The sequence below is a fragment of the Eublepharis macularius genome, chromosome 3 (genome assembly GCF_028583425.1).
Source record: "Eublepharis macularius isolate TG4126 chromosome 3, MPM_Emac_v1.0, whole genome shotgun sequence".
Lineage (NCBI taxonomy): Eukaryota > Metazoa > Chordata > Lepidosauria > Squamata > Eublepharidae > Eublepharis > Eublepharis macularius.
In genome coordinates this window covers 59,345,813-59,368,175 of record NC_072792.1, presented here as the reverse complement: position 1 = coordinate 59,368,175, position 22,363 = coordinate 59,345,813, and the positions used below count along the sequence as shown (strand labels likewise).

Sequence of the window (22,363 nt, the reverse complement as noted above, 5' to 3'; positions counted from 1 at the left end):
GTACCCTAAGGATCCTGATACAATAGGGCCTTCCCAGAGTTCTTGAATTAATCACCGCAATGCACCCTATCCATCTCCCCTTAAGCACTTTCCTATTCTTAGTCAACTCAGGAAGCTGATAGCCTTACTCAGACATACTTCAAGGATCATCAATAACTTTTTATAACTTTAGTGCCAGCCAGGAAGACCTAATCAAACCCTCCTAGTTCACTGTCACATACCAGAGACGGTTTGCCAGTTCAGCATCTCACTTTGGAGACAGTTCGCCAGCTCTTTGTCTTGCCCCTTTGTCTCAATCCTTTGACCCATCCCAGAAACATCCATTAAGTCTTTGTTTTGGGCAGAAGATTCAATCTTGCCCCTGGTTAGTATCCACAATATGATTGGATTGCCCCTCTGCCATAGCTGTGTGCATGCTCTTGGATCCAGCATCCACCCTCTGAATTTATGTTTGAACTCTTCCGCTTTGAAGCGCAGGTCGTTCAATGCTCTCTCTCCCGGATACCCTCTTCTGGATGGTAAATATCACCCAATCCCTTAAACTTTGTCCAATGTTCACTACAATTAGCTCTGAGTGTGTGCTGTCTATGTTTTGTGTGCTGTTGATCTTTGTTATTTTCAGTTTTAAAAACCTTCTTGATTTAAACCTCTATCTGGTCATTAAAAGAGTTCTATAGTTAGGACACTCCTCATATACTTTGGTGGAGACTCCTAAGTTATCCCCTCTCACTGCCCTCCTTGCATGCTAATTCCCCCAACTTGCAAGAAGAACTTCCCTTTGAGTAGCAGCATGGGACCATGATATTGATTACAACTGGTCACGTGGTGTAACCAATTTCCTTTTTAACTTTTTAAGTGAAAGGCCAGAGAATTCCTTTGTTACATTAAAACAATAGCTGGGAATTCAGAGAAGGGTATATGAAATATCCCTAAACATTACATGGCCATCTCTACATGGAACTGATCCTTGCATCCCCCAACTGAGAGATACTGTAGTCAACATTCCTGTTGGGTGGCTGTGTCTGGAATCCTGAGATCGATACTCACTCACTCACTCACTCACTCACTCACTCACTCACTCACTCACTCACTCACTCAGGCTTTTTCCTGTCAGAATGTGGTGGAATGCAGTTCCAGGACCTCTCAACAGTAATCACATGGTGTCTATGGAGGAGCTGCCTCTACCGCTGCTTCCTCAAGCACTTCCCCACCAGGCCAGAGGCACAAGGGAGCCTCCCCGCCCACGAGGGCATGAAGGTTGCAGAGCAGCAGGCCTGGCCAGTTGGTGCAGGAGATTTCCTGTCCCTGGCACAGAGACCAGACACGGGTGTTTCCCCTACCTGGTGCTCCTCCACTCCAGCCCTGTGCCCAGGCAACCCGAGCTCATGGGCTTGCTCGGGCTGGAGCACAACTGACATTGTGGATGCTGTCTCCAACTAGACGGTGAGTCCGCCTCTCCTTTACTTGTTCCCTGTGCTCTCCGCAGGTCTCACCTGGAGGTGTCGCTCTGGTCATGGCTTGCCTGCCTGCCTTCCCACTTGCCTGCCCTGCACTTTGTGGGTCCCTCGTAGCTGTGCTGGGCTTTCCATTGCATGCGGTCCTGTCCTGGAGTTCAGTGCAGCATTGCCTTGGGGCCTTGGCCAGAATCTTCCTGAGCAGTGCTGCACTTTTTGAGCTCTTGGGTGCTTCCAAAGGGAAAGAAACATTTCCCCCTACCCCAAAAATCTAGCATGGGTGGAAGTAGAACCACTCCAAAGCAATTGATTTTTTTAAAGCAGACAGCTTTTTAAAAAGCTGGAGAGGAGAGGGTTTTCATCAAGGTATAATGTCATAGAGTTAAGGTTGCCAGCTGGAAATTCCTGGAGATGTAGGGGGAGCCTGGAGAGGGTGCAGTTTGTGGAGGAGAGGGACTTCAGCAAGGTATAATGCCATAGAGTTAAGGTTGCCAGCTCCAGGTTGGGAAATTACTGGAGATTTGTGGGATGGAGCATGGAGAGGACAGGATTTGGGAAAAAGAGGGACCACAGCAGGGTATAATGCCATGGAGTCCACTCTCCAAAGTAGCCATTTTCTCCAGGGAAACTGATCTCTATGGCCTGGAGATCAGTTGTAATTCCAGAAGATCTCCAGCCACCACCTGAAGGCTGGCAAGCCTACAAGGAGAGCCTGTGCTGCATCCACAGGAAGCTGCCATGCCGCCTGCTGTGCCAACAGGGCGATCAGCTTGCTGGGCACCAAGCTGGCCCTCCTGCAGTGACTGCTGGCCAAGGAGCATGCTAAGCTGGTGACGGTGATGTGGGCAGCTGTGCCGGAGGGCTGCCAGGTAAGGGGCGGGGAGGTGAGTGGGCTTGAATCATGGGAGTGCTGCTGGGGAGGCAACTGCACCCTGCACGATGACATCAGTTCCCGGAAGTGACATCTTCACACAGTCCTGGGAGTGCACACGCATGCTTTGGTGACAGGGACACCACCTCCTGCCAGGAGTTACCCCAGGTGCTGGCAATCCATACTACACTGCTGGGTTCCACCACCTCTTTTCTTGGGAAAAAATCCCTGTACTTACTTACATTAAACATTTATTAATCACCTTCCAAGTTTGCAGGAACTCAGGGCAACCTACAATAGAAACAAAATAATCACAAAATGAATAAAACAGTTTTAAAATACAGTATAGGATTGCCAATAAACATAAAAACAAAATTAATTTAAAAAAGTTCTAAATAAAAATATCTTCAACTGCCTTCTGAAGACTGGAATAAGGGACCCAGACACATCTCCCTGGAAATGCTGTTCATGGGACTACCATCGAAAAGCCCTTTCTCACGTACCCACCAGGATAGCTGTTAGTGATAGGGTGGCTGTAAGTTTTCTGACAAGGAAATGTTATCAATATGCCCTTTCAATATTCTTTTATCAGGTTAAGCTATGCAAAATGTTCCCTTTTCAAGTAAATTGTCCTTTTATCAGAATTCTAATCACTGAAGTCCCACTTGTGTGTTTTAAGGCCTGGTTTATACATGCAAGGAAATTAGGCTGCAATAAAAGGGCAACAAAGAACAGGTTGTATCACTTTGAACTCCAGGGAAAACATAATCTTTTGGAACATTCTCCTATGTGAAAATCTTCCTCCAACAAGAAAACCAGCCCAGCAATAATTGCCTCTCTTTTAAACAGTGGCAAAAGGATATTTCAACATGTATATGGCAATATAAAAAACAAGAGTTAAATACAAAATTTTACAAGATGAGAAGGAGAGAGGCAGCCTAGCTTTACTGGATTTGAAATTGTAGTTTGCTGCCTCATGTCATGTGGATGAAGGAATGGATGCTTCTGAGAAATGATAGGCTCTTGACTTTGAAAGGTCATGATGACCTGAGATTTGGATGGCATGCTTATTTGTGGTATGATGAAGATCAACATGGACTTCAAAGATCATTATATTAGGCAAGCCATCTTGAGAATTTGGAACAAATATAAACTGAAACTGTCACCCCTTGAATTTCAACACAGGAAACGTTTTATAGAGGTAAAATGACACCTAAACAGGAATGGTTGACTTATGAAGAATTATTAGAGTTCTCACAAGGATTGTAAATTGAGGAAAAGAGAAGAGCTAATAGCCAAAGGTTATAAATGTTAATGCTTTTTTATATATAATTACTAGAAAGGTTTAAATCAAATTTAAAAGTATGGGGCTTTGACTACAAAAAGACAGAGTTTGAAAAAGAGCCTTGTACACTTGTGATAATTGTTCAAGTTTAATTGTGTTTTCCTCTGGGAATATAAAAAAAATACAAAAAAATACCAAAAAAAGAGAGAAAGTGTAAGAGAGAAAAAACAAATCTTTTATTGTTAGATACTGCATTTGATCGTTCATTCAAGTAAAATTTACCTGGTGGTACTGCTTTCAACTAATAATCCAAACTAAACTTTAATTATACTTACATAAGGTTGCACAGCCAATTAAATTTATTTGTGACACTCAAGTTCTTTCAATACGAATTAAAAAATAAAAAAGAAAGGGAACTAGTTACTATACACATAGAAGGAAGAAGGGAGAACCAATTTAATAAAAATTTATTAGACTTAAAATTTAAAGTTCTTGTTCATTTCATATAGAGCTACAATCTATTGATTGTAATCATTGATCTTTAGTGATCAGCTTTTTTCTCATTTTTTAGGATAGGACAATACAGTACTATATTTCATTCAGCTATGAACTTGAATATTAAAATCACCACATACAACATAAGGGGACTAGGAAATCCAATCAAATGCAAACGTGTATTATCTTATTTAGCTAAAACCAAATCTCATATTATCTTGTTGCAAGAAACTCATTTTCGCCCAAACCACGATAATGATTTAAAAGCTAATTGGATACAAACCCAGTTTCATGCCACAGGTACTTCTAAGTCCATAGGGGTTTCAATTTTAATCTCCAGAAATCTTTTCTTCCAAACTATATAGGTAATTAAAGATCCCAAAGGCAGGTATATCTTTCTTACAGGTGTGATAGAAGGCCACCATTACACAATTACTTCACTTTATGCCCCAAACACAAATCAATTAAACTTCATTGAAGACACCCTGAAGAAACTATTACAATTTCAATTTGGTGAATTGATCGTTGGGGGGGGGGGAGGATTTTAACTATACCATTAATCATAAAATGGACAGATCTAACTTCAACAAGAAAAATGATCAGCGGGGAAAAAACACTACGAAACTGTCATCCATTATAAAAAATAATAACCTCACAGATATCTGGAGACACTTCCACCAAAATGATAAAAATTACACATATTTCTCATCGCAATTTAATGTCTACACAAAAATAGACTATATATTAATCCCAACCTCTCTTATCAACAACACAATCAGTTCTGAAATAGAGTCCCTCTCCATCTCAGATCACTCAGTGATTAACCTCACAATCTATGTAGACAACAAATAACAGCAAACAAAGAGTTGGTGCCTACCTAAGATCTTGATATCTATGCATAATATCTCTATAGAATTAGGAAAGGCAATAGAGCTAGCAATTACTGACAATACAACGAATGATGTTAACCCAAGCATCCTTTGGGATACTGTCAAAGTGGTCACTCGGGGCCATATCATAGGTTTATCTGCACAATTGAATAAGCAAAAAAATGCCCAAAAGCAAGAAATAATTTCCACTATTAAGACGCTTGAGGATCTACATAGAAAGACAGGGAGCAAGGAAATATACCAAAAGCTATTAACACAATGTAAATTGCTAGAAACACTGGAAATTAGCAAAATACACAAAGACTTATCGTACATGAAACAAAAACACTGGTTTAATTCCCCTAAAGCATTACGGATGCTCTCACATAGAATTAGAAAGAAACAGTCAATGACTTATATTAATATGGCTTATGATCGTATCGAAACTCCACATTTCAGATCTTCTGAAATTGTTAAAGTCTTTCAAAACTATTCCAATGAACTGTACACTTCACAATATCCGGAGAGGCAGAAGATCTCCCAATTTTGGCAGTCGCTTCAAAATGTCAAAAAACTTGAAGATGAACATCACAGATTGCTAGACAGCAATATAACACAAGCAGAAATAATAGAGGCCATAAAACTATTTAAGAACAACAAATCCCCGGGTCCAGACGGATTGCCACCAGAATTCTACAAGAAATATGCAGTCTTGCTATCCAAACCTCTTATGGACGCATGCAATATGATACTAGAAACATCTTCCTTCATCTTGAATTTCTTGCTATGATTTTATCTTTCTTGAGGGTTTATCATATCTTGGTACGTTATAAAACCATTATCTTTTCTCTGGTTCTTATCACAAAAGGCATCAATTGGTGAAAATAGTGGCGATATCAACGGGCTTATTCTTCTTCTAACCGAGTCCCAAATTTGAATGAGGCTGTCTCTTCTAACATGGCTGAATCCTGAATATTCATCGAACTTTAAAAGCTGTTCCATCACATCCTGTATTGTCTCCTGCGGGGTCAAAGTCATCAATACAACTTCATCTGCGTAGCATTTCAGTTTGAATTCTTCATCATCCACTTTTAAACTTTTGATTTTGGGGTCTTGCTTTATTTTGGAAGCAAGAATTTCCAATGCCATTATGAATAGTTGTGGTGACAACGGGCATCCTTGTCTAGTACCCTTTTCTATTTGCAATTCTTCTGTCAATACTCCATTAATTAAAATCTTTGCTTTCTTCCTTGCATAAATTCCTTTTATCCAATTTTCAAACTTGGAGCCAATGCATAAATTTTGCATTATTTTTTGCAAAAAGGCCCAAGAGAGATTATCAAATGCTTTTTCAGTGTCCAGAAATACAAATGCAAACTTATGTCCTTTCTTTTCCACTAGTTCTATTGCATCAATTACAAATCGGATGTTTTCTTTCGTATATCTCTTTGGCACAAAGCCCGTCTGATCGGGATGTATTATGTTCGTTATGCTTCTTCTGAGTCTTTCTGCTAAAATGGAAGTAAATAACTTGTAATCCACGTTCAGCTGCAAGATTGGTCTGTATGACTGAGGCAGCATTGGATTGTTGCCTTCTTTAGGAATCAGCGTTATATGTGCCTCTTGTGACAATTCAGGTAAAATCCTATCTTCACTTATTTTATTCATCACTTTTTGAAGCATTAGGGCTAACTTTTCTTCAAAGCATTTGTAATACACAGCTGTTAGCCAGTTCGAACCAGGTGCTTTATCTTTTTTCAAACTTTTTATCATTTGTGAGATCTCCTGTTATATTACGATTCAGCACTTCTTTGTCTTGATAATACAGAAAATTTTGAAGATCAATATACAATTTAAACCAGAAGCCTTTATGTTGGCCTTAATGGACAAACAGTTGGAAAATAAACATGGCATCCTATTTTTATATATGATTATGGTGGCTAGGATTTTATATGTGCAAAAATAAAAAAGTACAGTATTGCCTTCAATGGCTGTCTGGATTGTGAAAATGATGAAGTTAACGGAGATGGCTAAACTTACATCTCTGCTCAGAGATAAAACGTTGTCTATCTTTATGGTTAATTGGAAACGCCTTATTGGCTTTCTGTGTGAGAAGAGAAAAAATGAACTGATGATTTGTAAATTTGATTTCTAAGAAGATAAATTTGGAAAAAATAAATAGAATGGAGGCAGTATTGAAAAAGTAAATTTTGGAGGTATCAAAACTACAAGTATAATGTTTGTAAAGATATGATAGGTGTTGTAGAGAAAAATGGAAAATGAAATATTTGTTTTTTTCTTTAATTTTTGTTCTTTTTTTCCTCTTTTTTCTTTTTCTTCCTCTTTTATTTCTTTTTATTTTCTTTTGCTTTTCTCTGCGCTTTTTACTGGGCTTTTAATCTTATCAATAAGCTAAAAAGTATTCATTTTTTAAAAGCTGTTTATGAAGCCACCTTGACTTCACAAGTCTGATTGATATATGGACAGTGTAAAGAATCCTCCTGAGGGAGGATCTAGTTATTGCTAACATTTAAAAACTTCTATTAAAGTCTTGAGGGGATAGTTTTGGAATAGCAAAAATGAAGTGACATGTGAATATTTTCTGGTGTCAGTTCTCACACCCTGCACAAACAGACTAAACTTGCATTCCTTCTGTAACGAAATGGTTACCAAGGGTGAAATGAGTGCTGCTAGCAGTTAATCTGTCTTAAAGGGGAAAAAAAGTTCCCCATGAGGTTTAATGGGCTGTAGTGCCAGGGAGGGGCCTGCAGGAGTCTTGGTAGGGAACACCCGTCTTCCTGGACTACAGCTCCCAGCTGCCCCAGGCCAAGAAAGTGCAGGAAAAATAAGGAGTGGAGCAGCCTCCACAGCATTACCCAGCCCATCCTGAGAGGAAGTCAGTCACCTTCTTGGTTGAAGAAGGAGAGGCTCCTGCTGCTGGATGAAATCCAGGTGCCTAGGCCCTAAATGTGGAGGGCCTGGGAGGCAGCAGAAAGGAAAGAAAGGGGGGACCTTCCCTGAGACCACCACCCCCTTAAGGTAGAATAGGGAACAGTGTGGTAGGGAAAGCAGACGGCGGTTCTCTTCTGTTGAATTTTCTGCCCTATGGGTTCTGAAAAGGGGAGTCTACCCCTATGTGTTGTGCCTTTACCTGCTTTGTGTGCAAGTGCTCTGTATATAGTTATTAAATTATACTTTTTGAATATAAAGAACCTTGTGGTGCTCTGACTACATAACCTCCCCCACTTGGCATGCTACAAGAAAGGAGGGAGCCCAGGAGAAACTGATAAGGCTAGACCTTGGTGGGTTGCCAATTCTCCAGGGCCCAGCCAAAGATTGGGTAATTCACTTCCCAGTACGGAAATTCAGCCAGAGGGGTCTCACTGCCCCTCAGTCAGGCGGTGTACAAATCAGTGAGTGGTGGCAGCGATGGCTGCAAAGCGAATCCTGCAAAGAGAAGAGATCAACATTAAGGTAGGATTGAAAGAGCACTAAGAAGCAGGAAACCTGACTTCCAGACAGATTTCATATGGTATGGTAGACAACTTGCAATATACCTTCCCCCATTCCACCCCCATAAATGAATGTGGAAAGTTTTAACGGCTATAACGTTATTTGTTGTTTGCAGTTGTCTAGCTCTTCACCAGTATTCTCTTTCTCTTCATTCCCACCCCCCCACCCCGCCCCAGATTTCTTCATCAATCTCCTGGCAGTCCATGAAAGAGATGATGTTGTAAGTTACTGGTTAACAAGTTTTCGTTAAAACTAGTAATTGTTTGTTCTAAAATCATAACTATGTTTCACTAGTAAAAGCAACATAATAGATAAATGCAAGCTGGAAGGGGAATCCCCTCATATTTCAACCCAGTTCCCCCACCCTGTTTTGTACTCTCTCCTCCCATATTTCTTCTTTCCCCCCTTTGTTTTCCACTTCCTTTGCCCCCAGCCCTTTCTCCACTTTCTCTCCTCCTCACTCCCCACTTTCTCTCTCTCCCGCTGCTGCTGATGCTTTCTTCAAATCTGCAGTCATGCTGGGATTGCCTAGGCCCAGCAACCCTGCATTGCTAACTTTAAATCAGCATTCTTCATTTGTGGGTGGCTAACTCTACTTTTTAATTAAGTTTTGGGATTTTTCTGCATACCTGGGATTTATCCCACATTTGCAGGATTTTCCCCCTCCCCCCATCTGTATGTGGCTTCATTGTATGGATTTTTTAAAATCCCATTCTAGGGGCATTTTTCAGAATTAGATATATTGATAAATATATACTTCTACTTAATTGAGTTTCTATGTCTTGAGTTTAACAGAATTAAAATTTAGTAGCTAATATGTCAGCCAACTATCAATATGTATAGAAACCAGTGAACCATTACACAAAGATTAACAGATTTGAAACAGAAAGGATAATGCAACTTCAACAAAACAATTCATGATTGTTATCCCTCTCTATACTGCCTTGGTCAGGCTGCACCCGGAGTACTGTGTGCAGTTCTGGAGGCCTCACTTCAAAAAGGATGTGGACAAAATTGAGGGGGTGCAGAAGAGAGCAACAAGAATGATCAGGGGTCTGGAGACTGAGTCCTACGAGGAAAGTCTGGAGGCCTTGGGAATGTTTAGTTTGGAGAAGAGGAGATTGAGGGGGGACATGATTGCTCTCTTTAAATATTTGAAAGGCTGTCATTTGTAGGAGGGCAAGGAGCTGTTCCAGTTGGCAGCAGAGGATAGGACTCGAAGCAATGGGCTTAAATTACACGCAGAAAGGTAACAGCTTGATATTAAGAAAAACCTTTTCACAGTCAGAGTAGTTCAAAGGTGGAATCAGCTGCCTAGGGAGGTGGTGAGCTCCCCTTCACTGGCAGTTTTCAAGAAGAGGCTGGATTAATGTTTGTCAGGGATGCTTTAGGCTCATCCTGTATTGGGCAGGGAGTTGGATTAGAGGGTCTGTATGACCCCTTCCAACTCTGTGATTCTGAGAGATATTTTGTGTATTATAAAAAATATGATGGCAGTTTTTTGTGTATGTGAAGGCAAGTTCCTGTTAATGCACATGCCCCTATTAACCTTCCAATTTCCTTTTAGCCTCTGGTTTCCCTTTAATGCTTCTCTCATATCAAACACCTCAATTGTTTTGTAAAGCTGAAGTTGAAAATACAGGTCATCCCTAGGGAGAGGTGCTGATAGAAACCTCCTCAAAAAATCCACATATATATCCAGATGGAGTTTATGTGCCATGAGATGCAGCTGATTTTGGTGAAAGATTATTTATAAATGCTTTGGGGTGCTTTTTTAAACAAAAAGGCAGGATACAAATCTAAATATAAAATAAACATGCTTCTGTATAATTGGTGCTGGATTATAGACTAATTCAGATGTCATACATCAGGCATTTTGAGCCTATTTGTTCCATTTTTAGCCTTTTCATTCCATTTTCATTAAACTTTTTCTTAAAAAATAGCATGAGATGATCAAATGTTAAGAGTGAACTAAAAATTGCTAGTGATACAAAGTTGATTGAAGGGCAGTAGGACAGAGAGGTGTGTGGAGAGAGTGCCTTTCCCCACCTTGGACTGAGATGCTATTGTCTTCAGCGTTGCCTTGGTGCTGGTGGGAGGGCAGGGTTTCAGCCATGTTCCTTCATTAAATGTTCATCCTTTTACTTTATGTTCATGATACACATATAACTGCTTTTTTCCCCTTCCTCCTCCTTCTTGCAGCTCTCCAAGCTTATTTCTAGGTTTGTACCTGTTGCTGAAGCCACCTGGATTGCAAGCTTTGGCCAGCCACAAGCCCAATATGGTCATCTTCATGGCTGATGACCTTGGCATTGGGGACATAGGTTGCTATGGAAATAATACTATCAGGTAAAAGTACAGAGCAATAAAGCAGGGAACTCAAATTAATCTTCAAAGTCAAAGGATGGACAAAGAGGGGGTCTTGGTGGTGCTTTATCATTCCATGAATATAATAGTTTGGAAAGTTTCTAGGGATGTATAAGGTAGTCCCATGTTGCTTGCAACTGAAAAATAATGAACCAGCAACCTTTCTGAAACTAAGCAGGTCTGGGTCTAGTCAGTGCCTGAACTGTGCACTCTCTGGAGACTCTGCATACACTAGGGCTGTTTCCACACATCTTACCTGCCTGCGGAACATCGCATGAAAGACCTGGAAGATACTGTCTTCTCGTGCAAAATCGGGCCAGGAAGATGCTGTTATCTGGGAGTTTTGCGTGATTTCCGTATAACAGCATCTTCCTGGTCCGATTTCATACGAGAAGATGGTGTCTTCCGGGTCTTTCATGCAATGTTCCGCAGGCAGGTAAGACATGCGGAAACGGTTGAGTTCCATTGTTGAAGCAGGTAGTATGTACATTGGTAAAGTAAAGGAAAAATTATACTTGCAGTGTATCAACAGCTTTATAGGAATGAATATGACATGCTAAGAAATTCCTGAAACAGTAGCTTTAAAAGCACTCTGTTGAAACTAGTTGCGTTTCTGTTTTGTCTTAGGACTCCTAATATTGATCAGTTGGCAAAGGAGGGAGTGAAACTTACCCAACACATTACTGCAGCTCCAGTTTGTACTCCAAGCCGAACAGCTTTCCTGACTGGCAGATACCCCATCCGATCAGGTTTGCCATATTGTCATATATTGTTGAATGACATAATATAGTCTTTAATTTGATCCCTTTAAAGTGCTTGTAAATTAATACTGTTAACACCATTTTTTTAAAAAAATAAAAACCGTAAAAAACCCAATCTGGTCATAATGCTAGAGAACAAAAAGAAACAAAATAAAAGCAAAAGCACTAGAAACACTAAAGCAAGGTTAGAACAATTACTAAACAATTAACAGAATGCCTAGGCAAATAAAAAAAAATGGTACCTAAAACTGACCACCACATTTCATTGGTGAAATGCCACCCTATCTCCTGTTGCCACCAGCGCTCCTTAACTGAGACGCTGAAGGGACACAGAGCTTGGCCTCAAAAGTAGAAATGACTGTGCTTGTACAAGTTTGTAAATATTTTGTAAAGAGCATCAGATTCTGCATATCCATTCCACTACTGGTGGCACAGTCCCTCAGCACCAAGGGCCGCCCCCTCGCACCATCAGTCAGGGGAAGGCTCCTTGCTTGGAAGAAAATTCTAGCACTACTGACAAGATCCATAAGATCCAACCCATTTGTAATTTAGTATTAGATATCCTTGGTCATTTTCATCTACCTTGGCATAACGCTAAACTCGAGGGTGTCTTCATGGCACGATTTCTGACGTCATGGCACCACGAAAACAGAATCGTGGTGCGATGACATCAGAAATCACACCATGAAGATGGCCTCATTCTGTGAGTTTAGTACTATGCCAAGATGTGTGCAAATGACCATTATATGCAGCATGGATTAGATTTACTAATAACCAGAATACTTTTTCAATTCTATTCATTTATTTTGATAATTTAAAATATTACAGACTCATAATATTTACTAGTTTTTAAGACACTTCTCTTCAGGAGGTTTGTAGACAATTGTCACTATATAGGTCTCAAAGAGTTCAGGTTATTAATTTGTTGCCAGCACTATCAAGACTGGTGACCTTAATCTGCCACTACACCTTTAGTTGGTTGACCTGATAAAGTTTTAATATGTATGTATATTTTATATCCCAGGTATGGATGATATTTATGGTTATCGTGTCCTTCAGTGGATTGGTAGTTCAGGAGGCCTTCCTCCCAATGAAATTACTTTTGCCAAGATATTGCAGAAGCAAGGATATGCCACTGGATTAATAGGTAGGCAGGATTATACTTTTGGGGAAAGATGGGTACATAGCATTGGAAAGTCTCACTTGGCTGCATTGTACAGTTCTTGTTATTAATATTCTTTTGCTCAGGAAGGTTTCTGTGAAACTTTCAACCTGTAAAAATATTCCTTTCATCTGCAGTTTTTAAAAAGCTCATTAGGATTGATCATTGCATAGTAGAGGTGGGCACGGTCTGCATAACGGACCTAATTTCGCCACGAATTTACCCAGTTCGTCGTTCACGAACACGCGGGCCGTGGGCATGTTTTTTTCTCACGAAAGCGCCGAACTTTGGGGCTTTCTGTCCGTCTGTCTGTTGGCCCGTCATGCCAGGATTCCCGCCGTCCCAGCTCAAACAATTTCCTAGGCAACGATGTGGAGCCACCTTTCCTATTTGGAACACAGCAATCTTAGCCCAGGAAACCTTGATTGGCAGCTTTGTCAGCCAAACAGAGATCACAAGTGTTTCTGCATAAAAGACAAAGCGCGCGAAGCCCCACTTCATTTTGCTGGCGCGGGGATGCAAGTTAGCTTAGCAACTGCTTGCTGTGGGGAAGTTTTTTGTTTTTTGTTTGTGAGAGTGAGGCTTATGCCTTAGGGCTTTGGGGCTTCGGTTGCAAGAGAGCTTACTCTATTCTCCATTCCTGTTTAATTTTTTTCTCCTTTCAATTCTGGTTTTCTTGAGAGCACTTTTTAAAAAATCCTTTTACCGCACTATCGGGTTACTCTGATTTCTTTCCGCTTTCGAGTCCTTGGGTTCTTCTGGGGCTTAATCGCCCCCTCCCCCCCAAAAATCTCTTTCTTTTTTCTGGGTTGCCGGTGAGTTCTATTGTGCTCTGACCCCACCCACTCGCAGACCCACAGTAGATGCAAGCAGCTTTGGGCGCTGTCTGCTTGAGTTCTTGCCTTCTTTCCCCCACGTTCTTTCTTGGCTGCTGATGAGATGCAAGGGGGGGCTGCTACTGGCCTCTGTGAAACACCCACTCTTTGACGACTGGCAGCACGCTTTGGGGGGCTCTCTGCTTCACTTCTTTCAAAGCCTTTCACTCCCTAAATAGTGGGTGACTTTGGGGGAGCTTTCCTGCCTGGCTTTTGAGGTGCAAGGGGGGCTGCACTGGCCTCTGTGAAACACCCACTCTTTGACAACTGGCAGCACACTTTGGGGGGCTCTCTGCTTCACTTCTTTCTAAGCTTTTCACTCCCTAAATAGTGGGTGACTTGGGGGGAGCTTTCCTGCCTGGCTTTTGAGGTGCAGGGGGGGGGCTGCTACTGGCCTCTGTGAAACACCCACTCTTTGACGACTGGCAGCATGCTTGGGGGGACTCTCTGCTTCACTTCCTTCTAAGCCTTTCACTCCCTAAATAGTGGGTGACTTTGGGGGAGCTTTCCTGCCTGATGTTACAGGTGCAGGAGGTGCTCCTACTGGCCTCTGTGAAACACCCGCTCTCTGACGACCGGCAGCACGCTTTGGGGGGCTCTCTGCTCGACTTCTTTCTAAGCCTTTCATGCTTTGGGGGGGCTCTCTGCATTGTCCCCCCATTTGCATGGGCACCTGCTGTCCCCACTGGCCAGGGGGGAATGGATTCCCTGAATCATGCCCACCCTGCGAAGGCAGGAAGGTGGTTGAGTTCTGTTGCTGATGCTGCTGTCATGTTTCTGTCCCCCCCTCTCAGGAACCACGCTGACCCATCCAAGCAATGTCTCCTGTCCTGCCCATCCCCCACATTCTGCAAAGGCAGGACGGCAGATCCGGTCTGCCTCCCACTTCACGAGGGACTCTCCTGTTACTGCTCCCTCCTTGGTTACATACACAGTTGCGATCGAGCTGCCGATTGTACCATATAGGGGTGGAGTCGGTTGTTGACGTGGCAGCTCCCCTATCAACGGGACTGACGGGACCTCTTTCAGCTGGGTGGGAAAGTGTCATGCTGCAACTGAGGACCTCGGCAGCAAGGCAGGAAGGTGGGTGGGTGCAGTCGGGTGATGTCGGCTACTGTGCTGCTCTCTCTTTGGTTAGCCTGGTTGTGTGATCCCGCAGCCGAAGGATACAGTCGGTTTACAATGTGGAGGATCCACGACGGGACCTCTTTCAGCTGTGTGGGAATGTGTTGTGCTGCAACTGTGTGTGGACCTTTCTGGTGAGGCAGGAAGGTGTGTGGGTGCAGTCGGCTGCTTTCGGCTATTGTGCTGCTCTTTCTTTGGTTTCACAGTGGCCGACTGCATTGTGTGAGGATACATTTGGTTGACAATGTGGAGGCTCCCCGACGGGACCTCTTTCAGTTGGGTGGGGATGTGTCCTGCAACTCTGGTCCTTTCTGGCGAGGCAGGAAGGTGGATCTGCTACCGCTGCCGCAATGTCCCTCGGTGGGACCCTCGGCTAAGGAGGACAGTCAGTAGCTGTGGGACCTTCTCCCTCCTCCCCCTCCTCATGATGACACGTAGTGTCCCTCATGTCCTCCTCATGATGACATGTCCTGTCCCTTCCATCCTTTCTGGCATGGCAGGAAGGCGGGTGAGGTCGGCTGCCGCCGAGTTTAGGCTAAGATGGAGCTTCAGGTGCGGTCACCTGATAGCTGTGGGATCAGGCTTTCCCCGGGCGAATGTGGTTTCCTTTCTCCCCCTCGGCGAGAATACCAGCATGCTCTATTTTGGCCTGTTGGGAATGGGGGGAACCTCCCCCTCCCCCTCCTCATGATGACAAGTCCTGTCCCTGGTATCCTCCTCCTGACGACAAGCCCTGTCCCTCATATCCTCCTCCTGAAGACACGTCCTGTCCCTGGTATCCTCCTCCTGACGACGAGCCCTGTTCCTCGTATCCTCCTCATGACGACAAGCCCTGTCCCTGGTATCCTCCTCCTGACGACAAGCCCTGTCCCTCGTATCCGCCTCCTGACAACACGTCCTGTCCCTGGTATTCTCCTTATGACGACAAGTCCTGTCCCTGGTATCCTCCTCCTGACAACAAGCCCTGTCCCTCGTATCCTCCTCCTGATGACAAGCCCTGTCCCTCGTATCCTCCTCCTGATGACAAGTCCTGTCCCTGGTATCCTCCTCCTGATGACAAGCCCTGTCCCTCGTATCCTCCTCGTGATGACAAGCCCTGTCCCTGGTATTCTCCTCCTGACAACAAGCCCTGTCCGTCATACCTTCTAAGTACCTCCTCTTATTCTTTATAAACTCAACTACTTCCATTATAATTTGTATGTTGACAAAACAGTCTAAGGCACGACTGTTGTCCCTCCCATCCTTTCTGGTGAGACAGGAAGGTGGATATGCTGTGGGGGAGGGGGCTGCTGTGCCCACGTCCTTCCTTTGCCGACGCCGCCACGTTTGCGGAAGTGGGTATCATCGGCAACCATCCTGCTCCTGCGAGTGCAAGGGCCCCTCCAAGTGGGGAGGCTGCTTCCGCTCCCTCCCCCCAGGCATGGGGGAGGGGGCTGCAGTGCCCGCATGTCCTTCTTTTGCCGACACCGCCACATTTGGTTCAGTGAAGTGGGTGTTGTCAGTGACTTCCCTGCTCCTGTGAGCACAAGGGCCCCTCCAACTGGGGAGTCCGCTTCTGCTCCTTTCCCCCAGGTGTGGGTGAGGGGTCCGCAGTGCCCACATGTCCTTCCTTTGTTGACGCCACTACTTTCGGTGAAGTGGGTGTCATCGGCAACCATCCTGCTCCTGTGAGCGCAAGGGCCCCTCTGAGGCTCAATCCTCAAAGTCCAGTGACAAGTAGGACAGTGGCCCAGGTCAGAGCCCTGCCCCTAACCCAAGCAAGCAGACACACCATGTCACTGAGGTGGGACTTGTCCACTGCCCAAAGAGGCTCCCTCTGAACAGGGTAGCATAAGTCTCCTTTCCTCGAGATGTGGAAGACATCCTTTCCATCCCTCCCATGCCTTCCATTCCAGCAAGGGGTCTTTGAATTGCTACATGATCTCCTGTTGCGGAGTTGGCTTTCACTCAAATACATCCATTCATTTCCCATCACGGGGAGTTGGTCTCCCCGCCCCAAGGGAGGGCATCTATTGTTGATGCAGCCCCATGTAGGTGGGTTTTGTGGGCAGCCACCTCTCCTGGACAGGAGCACAAGTCTCCCTCCTTCCCCCAAGGGCGGGTAGGGGTCAGTCAGAATAGGGGAGGGGAAGTTGTTGTTTGTCTCTTTGGAAAAGTGATGATCAAGGAGTGTTACATGAGAACCTTTGGTGGGGAAAGTCTACTCAAGTGAAAATCTGTGGGAAAACAAGGCCTTTCTGAATCGAACTGGTTCTCAAACCGGTTCTCGAACCAGCCCGGTCCGTTTAAAAGTTTGTGGTCCGTGGTCCGTGGAAGTCCATGAACCCCGAACCAGCGGTCTGTGGCCGCCTCCCGGTCCATGTCCATCTCTATTGCATAGCAATCTTTTGTGAATTTATTTCTCCCTACATGATACACCCATAATGTGTATAGATTACACAACTTCAGAATTAAATGTTCATACTAGAGTATCAGATTTTAGGGCTACCATCATTTATTTATTTTTCTTTTTAAAAAATTATTTTATTTTATCAATATACAAAAGATACACAAGAATACATAAGGATGAAATATACAAGGACAGAAAATATCATCAGCATATTCCATTACATAGTACAGACAAAAACTTACAATTAGTTTATAGCTATCACGTATACAAGCTGTCTTAAGGATGAAGTAGAATCACTTGCTGAGAACGGTATATCTGGTTCCAGTAATTAATAAATGGATACCATAATTTAGTAGAGATATAACAGGAGTCAGTAGAGTATTGAACTAACTGGAATAAAAGTGGATTTACTGGGTAGGACCTATCCTTAGTAACTGTAAGTTTTAGTTTTGGAATAAAACTATCCTGTATATACCAGGTATGGTTGCCTGCAACTAGACTGTGCAACATGAGCAGAAACAAAAGAAGGCAAAGGCGATGAAGAAGCAGCAGCACAAGGCAGCCTTATTAGCAGCCTAGACCCAAATTTCCCAATGATTTTGAACAAAATGTTCCTCCTTGGAAGCAAATAGTCCACATGGAGGTGGGGGAATCTATATTGAAGCTCTATTTTATCTCTATTCAATTTACGCCAGAATAAAAGGTAGTAAATTGTGAAGTGATTGTATCATTCATACTGATTCCAGTTTGTCACTGATTCTCTAAATGAATATAGATTGTTGGTGTTACTGTTGATGCACTTCCCCTGATGAAGAACATTTGTGTTCAAATACCAATGAGAATTTTTGAAACCAGCTTGCCAATAAACCTACCTTGCACCTATTGATTGACGATATTTTTAACTACCTTTTTTTTTTAAAAAAAATCTGTCTCTAGGGAAGTGGCATCAAGGCATGAACTGTGGACACCGTAATGATTACTGCCATCACCCCTTAAAGCATGGATTTGATTATTTTTATGGGATGCCCTTTTCAATGATGGCTGACTGTCAAATAACTCAGCCTCCTGAGATGGCCGTGCCTCTGCGGATCAGACTCTGGTTCTACACTCAGTTGATTGCCCTTGCTGTACTGACTCTTACAGCAGCCAAACTTGTTCATCTGGTGCATGTCAGCTGGAAAACAATCTTCTTGCTTGCTTGCTTTGGCTTCTTATTCTTTGTTTCCTGGTTCTCAAGTTATGGATTCATAAGATACTGGAACTGTGTCATAATGAGAAATTATGAAATTATAGAGCAGCCAATGAAAGTGGAGATATCAGCATTCCTAATGCTGAGGGAGGCTATTTCCTTTATTGAAAGGTAAGAGGCACTGCCTTTAATACTCCATAAAAATTATATACTGCATATGAGAAAATGAAGCATCCAGGATGAATAAAACTTAACTAGTCAATGAAATCAAAATAGCTGTTTACAATAGAGGCAGGAGGGAAGGAAGCAGAGGATCCAGGTTTCTGTGAGCAGCCTTTATTTATTTTCAGTCGTAGCAGCTTACACACTGAGATCTCATACAAAGAATTCAGGTTTGTATAGTTTCAGAAAAGAAGGTTGCCTGCCTATCTTATTGAGTAAAATTTCTCCTAACTGTAAATTTTGATGAACAGCACTTATCTGAGATGACCTCATCCTCATATTTGGAATAAGAGAATTGTTGACATATTATGAAGATTGGGAGATAATGTATTGGGTTTTGATAGCACATACAGGCTTGGAGATAGCTTACAGTGCAATACTACGCAAAGTTACTCCAGTCTAATCCCATTGAAATGAATTAGTTTAGATTAGAATACCTTTGTATAGAATTTCACTGTTCATTATTTCACTATTGCTATGAATATAGATTCTTCACCATGCATTGACAAACCTATCAAAGAATTATATCTATATAATTTTATTTTTCATAGAAACTGAATTTTGGCAACATTTTTGGTTTTTTTAGACACCAGCACGGGCCATTCTTCCTCTTTGTTTCTTTCTTGCATGTTCATACTCCACTGGTTACCACAGAAAATTTTACTGGGAAAAGCAATCATGGCTTGTATGGGGACAATGTAGAAGAGATGGACTGGATGATAGGTAAACATCATCTTAACAAGGGAGACTTTTACTAAAAGACAATTGGATTATTACTTGAAAGGTCAATGTAGGACCATGTAAAATTATTCATGTGACATTTCCCCACAGAGCTTTCCTCATAATATCTAGTCTGTCATTAGTTATTATGTAATTCTTCTGCATCACAAGCAGAGTTTCTGCTCCAGTGCTGGATCCCACAGAATGCTCTGATGCTAGCGTGGAAACTCCACATGAAATGAAAGAATTGTGCGATAACTGGTGAAAGACAGGGAGATATGAGAAGAATCACCTCATGATGTAGCCAGGAAGGGGATAACTTAAAAGAACAGCTTAAGATCTGGGTGACACTTGCAATGGACAGTACCACTTTAGTGTACTAGTGAGGAACAGAGTTTTTGCAACTACAAAACCTCCCTGCAAATTAAAAACTGGCAAGCTTAAGGAGCTGAAAAGGAGCTGGCTGAACTAGAATCTTTTCTCTGTTGAGCTAGTTTACTTTATTTAAGGGAGTGTTTAAGCTATCTTGCTCCATCTGCAGCCAAAACTGAGATGGTCCATTCTACCACTGCAGGCATCTACTATCTCATTCTGCTGTGAGTTAGGCCCAAATAAATTTGTAGAATCTTACTTTCATTTAGTTTGTTACTATTCTGCTCTCTGGGTCTTCTAGAAAGAGTAGAAATAAGTGGCATGAATAAATTACAGGGAGACAAAGTTGTTATCTACTAGTGTCTTTGACTAGCTTTATAAAGATGTTATAGCTTTAGAGAGACAGTTTGGTGTAGTGGTTAAGAGCGCAGGACTCTAATTTGGAGAACCGGGTTTTATTCCTCCACTTGAAGCCAGCTGGGTGACCTGGGGTCAGTCACAGCTTCTAGAAGCTCTCTCAGCCCCACCCACCTCACAGGGTGATTATTGTTGTGGGGATAATAACATTCTTTGTAAACTGCTCTGAGTGGGCATAAGTTGTCCTGAAGGGCGGCATATAAATTGAATGTTGTTGTTGTTATACTATTTGGATAGAAAGTTATTTAAAAATTACACTGACAAATTATGTGTCTGTTTTAAACTTGAATAATGTGGCTAAGTGAAGAAGCACAACAATACTATTCCAATAGTCACAATAAGAATATGAGAAACAAAACTGATTATTTAACATATGGTAATATGTTAAATGCTCAGGAGAAATTCAAATTTTGGCAAGATATTAGGAATGAAAGAATTAATATTCACTAGTTACCATATTATCAATCAGTCTCAAGATTAAGAAGATTATAAACAAGTAAGGTGGTGTTTAGAGATGAATGAATTTGAACAGATGATTATAAAACACAAAGATAATCTATGTATTGTCGAAGGCTTTCACGGCCGGAGAATGATGGTTGTTGTGGGTTTTCCGGGCTGTATTGCCGTGGTCTTGGCATTGTAGTTCCTGACGTTTCGCCAGCAGCTGTGGCTGGCATCAGAGGTGTAGCACCAAAAGACAGAGATCTCTCAGTGTCACAGTGTGGAAAAGATGTTGGCAGGTCATTTGTATCTACTCAGGAGGGGTCCAGTCTCCTACAGGAAAAGTGTTTTTGCCATATATCAAAGGAATTACTGATCAGATGGGAAAGCTTATGAAAAAGCATAACCTTCAAGCAGTATTCAGACCCACCCGAAAAATACAACAGATGCTACAATCAGCAAAAGACAGTAGAGACCCCCTCACCTCTGCAGGAGTATACCGTATACCCTGCAGCTGTGGACAAGTTTACATCGGGACCACAAAGCGTAGCATCCAGACAAGAATAAAAGAACATGAAAGACACTGCAGACTTGGACAACCTGAAAAATCAGCAGTGGCTGAACATAGCCTAACTCAAACAGGGCACAGTATCTTATTCCAGGACACCAAAATACTGGACAACACTTCCAACTACTTTGTCAGACTGCACAGGGAAGCCATTGAAATTCACAAGCATAAGCAAAACTTCAACAGGAAAGAAGAAACCTTAAGAATGAACAGAGCATGGTTTCCAGTTCTGAAAAACACCAGGCTAACAAAACACTCTATACTCGACAATAGCCCTGCAGAGAAGATTAGCACATCAAGCACCAATCCATATGCAAAAGAACCTCCTCAGGATACAGTGAAGCCTCCCGCCATTAGCATTCTACACCCTGGGAAACTCTTACAGGAGGACTCAGCTCAACCCCACCCCTCCTGAGTAGATACAAATGACCTGCCAACATCTTTTCCACACTGTGACACTGAGAGATCTCTGTCTTTTGGTGCTACACCTCTGAAGATGCCAGCCACAGCTGCTGGCAAAACGTCAGGAACTACAATGCCAAGACCACAGCAATACAGCCCGGAAAACCCACAACAACCACAAAGATAATCTATTACAATGGATATATAAGCTATTACTTCAATTGGAAACAGAAGAACAAATGAAAAAAAATGTATGATCAAATGGGTGCAGAATTTTAAAGAATACCGATGTGCCAATGGGAAGGATTATGGGGAAAAGGAATTAAGTTCATAGCCAGCCAGGCATTAAAAGAAAATTGGTATAAAATGTTTTCCATATGGTATGGATTTTGAGAAAGTAGATAAAAACTACAAAGGGAAATGCTGGAAATGTCAAGACATAGATGGACCCTTTTACCATATACGGTAGACTTGCAAAAAAGCAAAAAGATATTGTAAGGAAATACATGGGAAAATGCAGTTCTATGAGAAGCTAAGAATATGCTATCAGGAATCTTTCCTAATAATTTACCAAAAGATTTGGAAGAGATATTTGAATATATTATGACAGTGGCTAGAATTATCTATGCAGCAAAATGGAAGTTAGATATCTGCCGTAACTTAGGAGAATGGGAAAATAAACTTGCCAAATACACAGTAATCATGAAATTAACAGCTTATTTGAGAAATAAATCAATTACAAAATTGGAAGAGAGATGGAATGCATATTATGTGTGTTATGCAAGCAACAGACAAATCTTGAATGAGAAATACTTTTAAATGAAATAAATGTATATAAATTAAAAAATGTATTGTAATGCAGAAGT

At 42.3% G+C, this 22,363-nt stretch overlaps 1 protein-coding gene across 1 annotated transcript in view; it reads left to right on the top strand.

Annotated features, from left to right (window-relative positions):
• LOC129325548 (arylsulfatase H-like) overlaps positions 1 to 22,363 on the top strand; it is a 38,276-nt gene that overhangs the window by 7,715 nt on the left and 8,198 nt on the right. The window contains exons 2-7 of the mRNA XM_054973271.1: positions 8,664 to 8,707; positions 10,690 to 10,836; positions 11,482 to 11,603; positions 12,640 to 12,762; positions 18,103 to 18,526; positions 19,164 to 19,300. Of these exons, the coding sequence (XP_054829246.1) occupies positions 8,664 to 8,707; positions 10,690 to 10,836; positions 11,482 to 11,603; positions 12,640 to 12,762; positions 18,103 to 18,526; positions 19,164 to 19,300 (997 nt within the window). The remainder of the gene's footprint in view (positions 1 to 8,663; positions 8,708 to 10,689; positions 10,837 to 11,481; positions 11,604 to 12,639; positions 12,763 to 18,102; positions 18,527 to 19,163; positions 19,301 to 22,363) is intronic.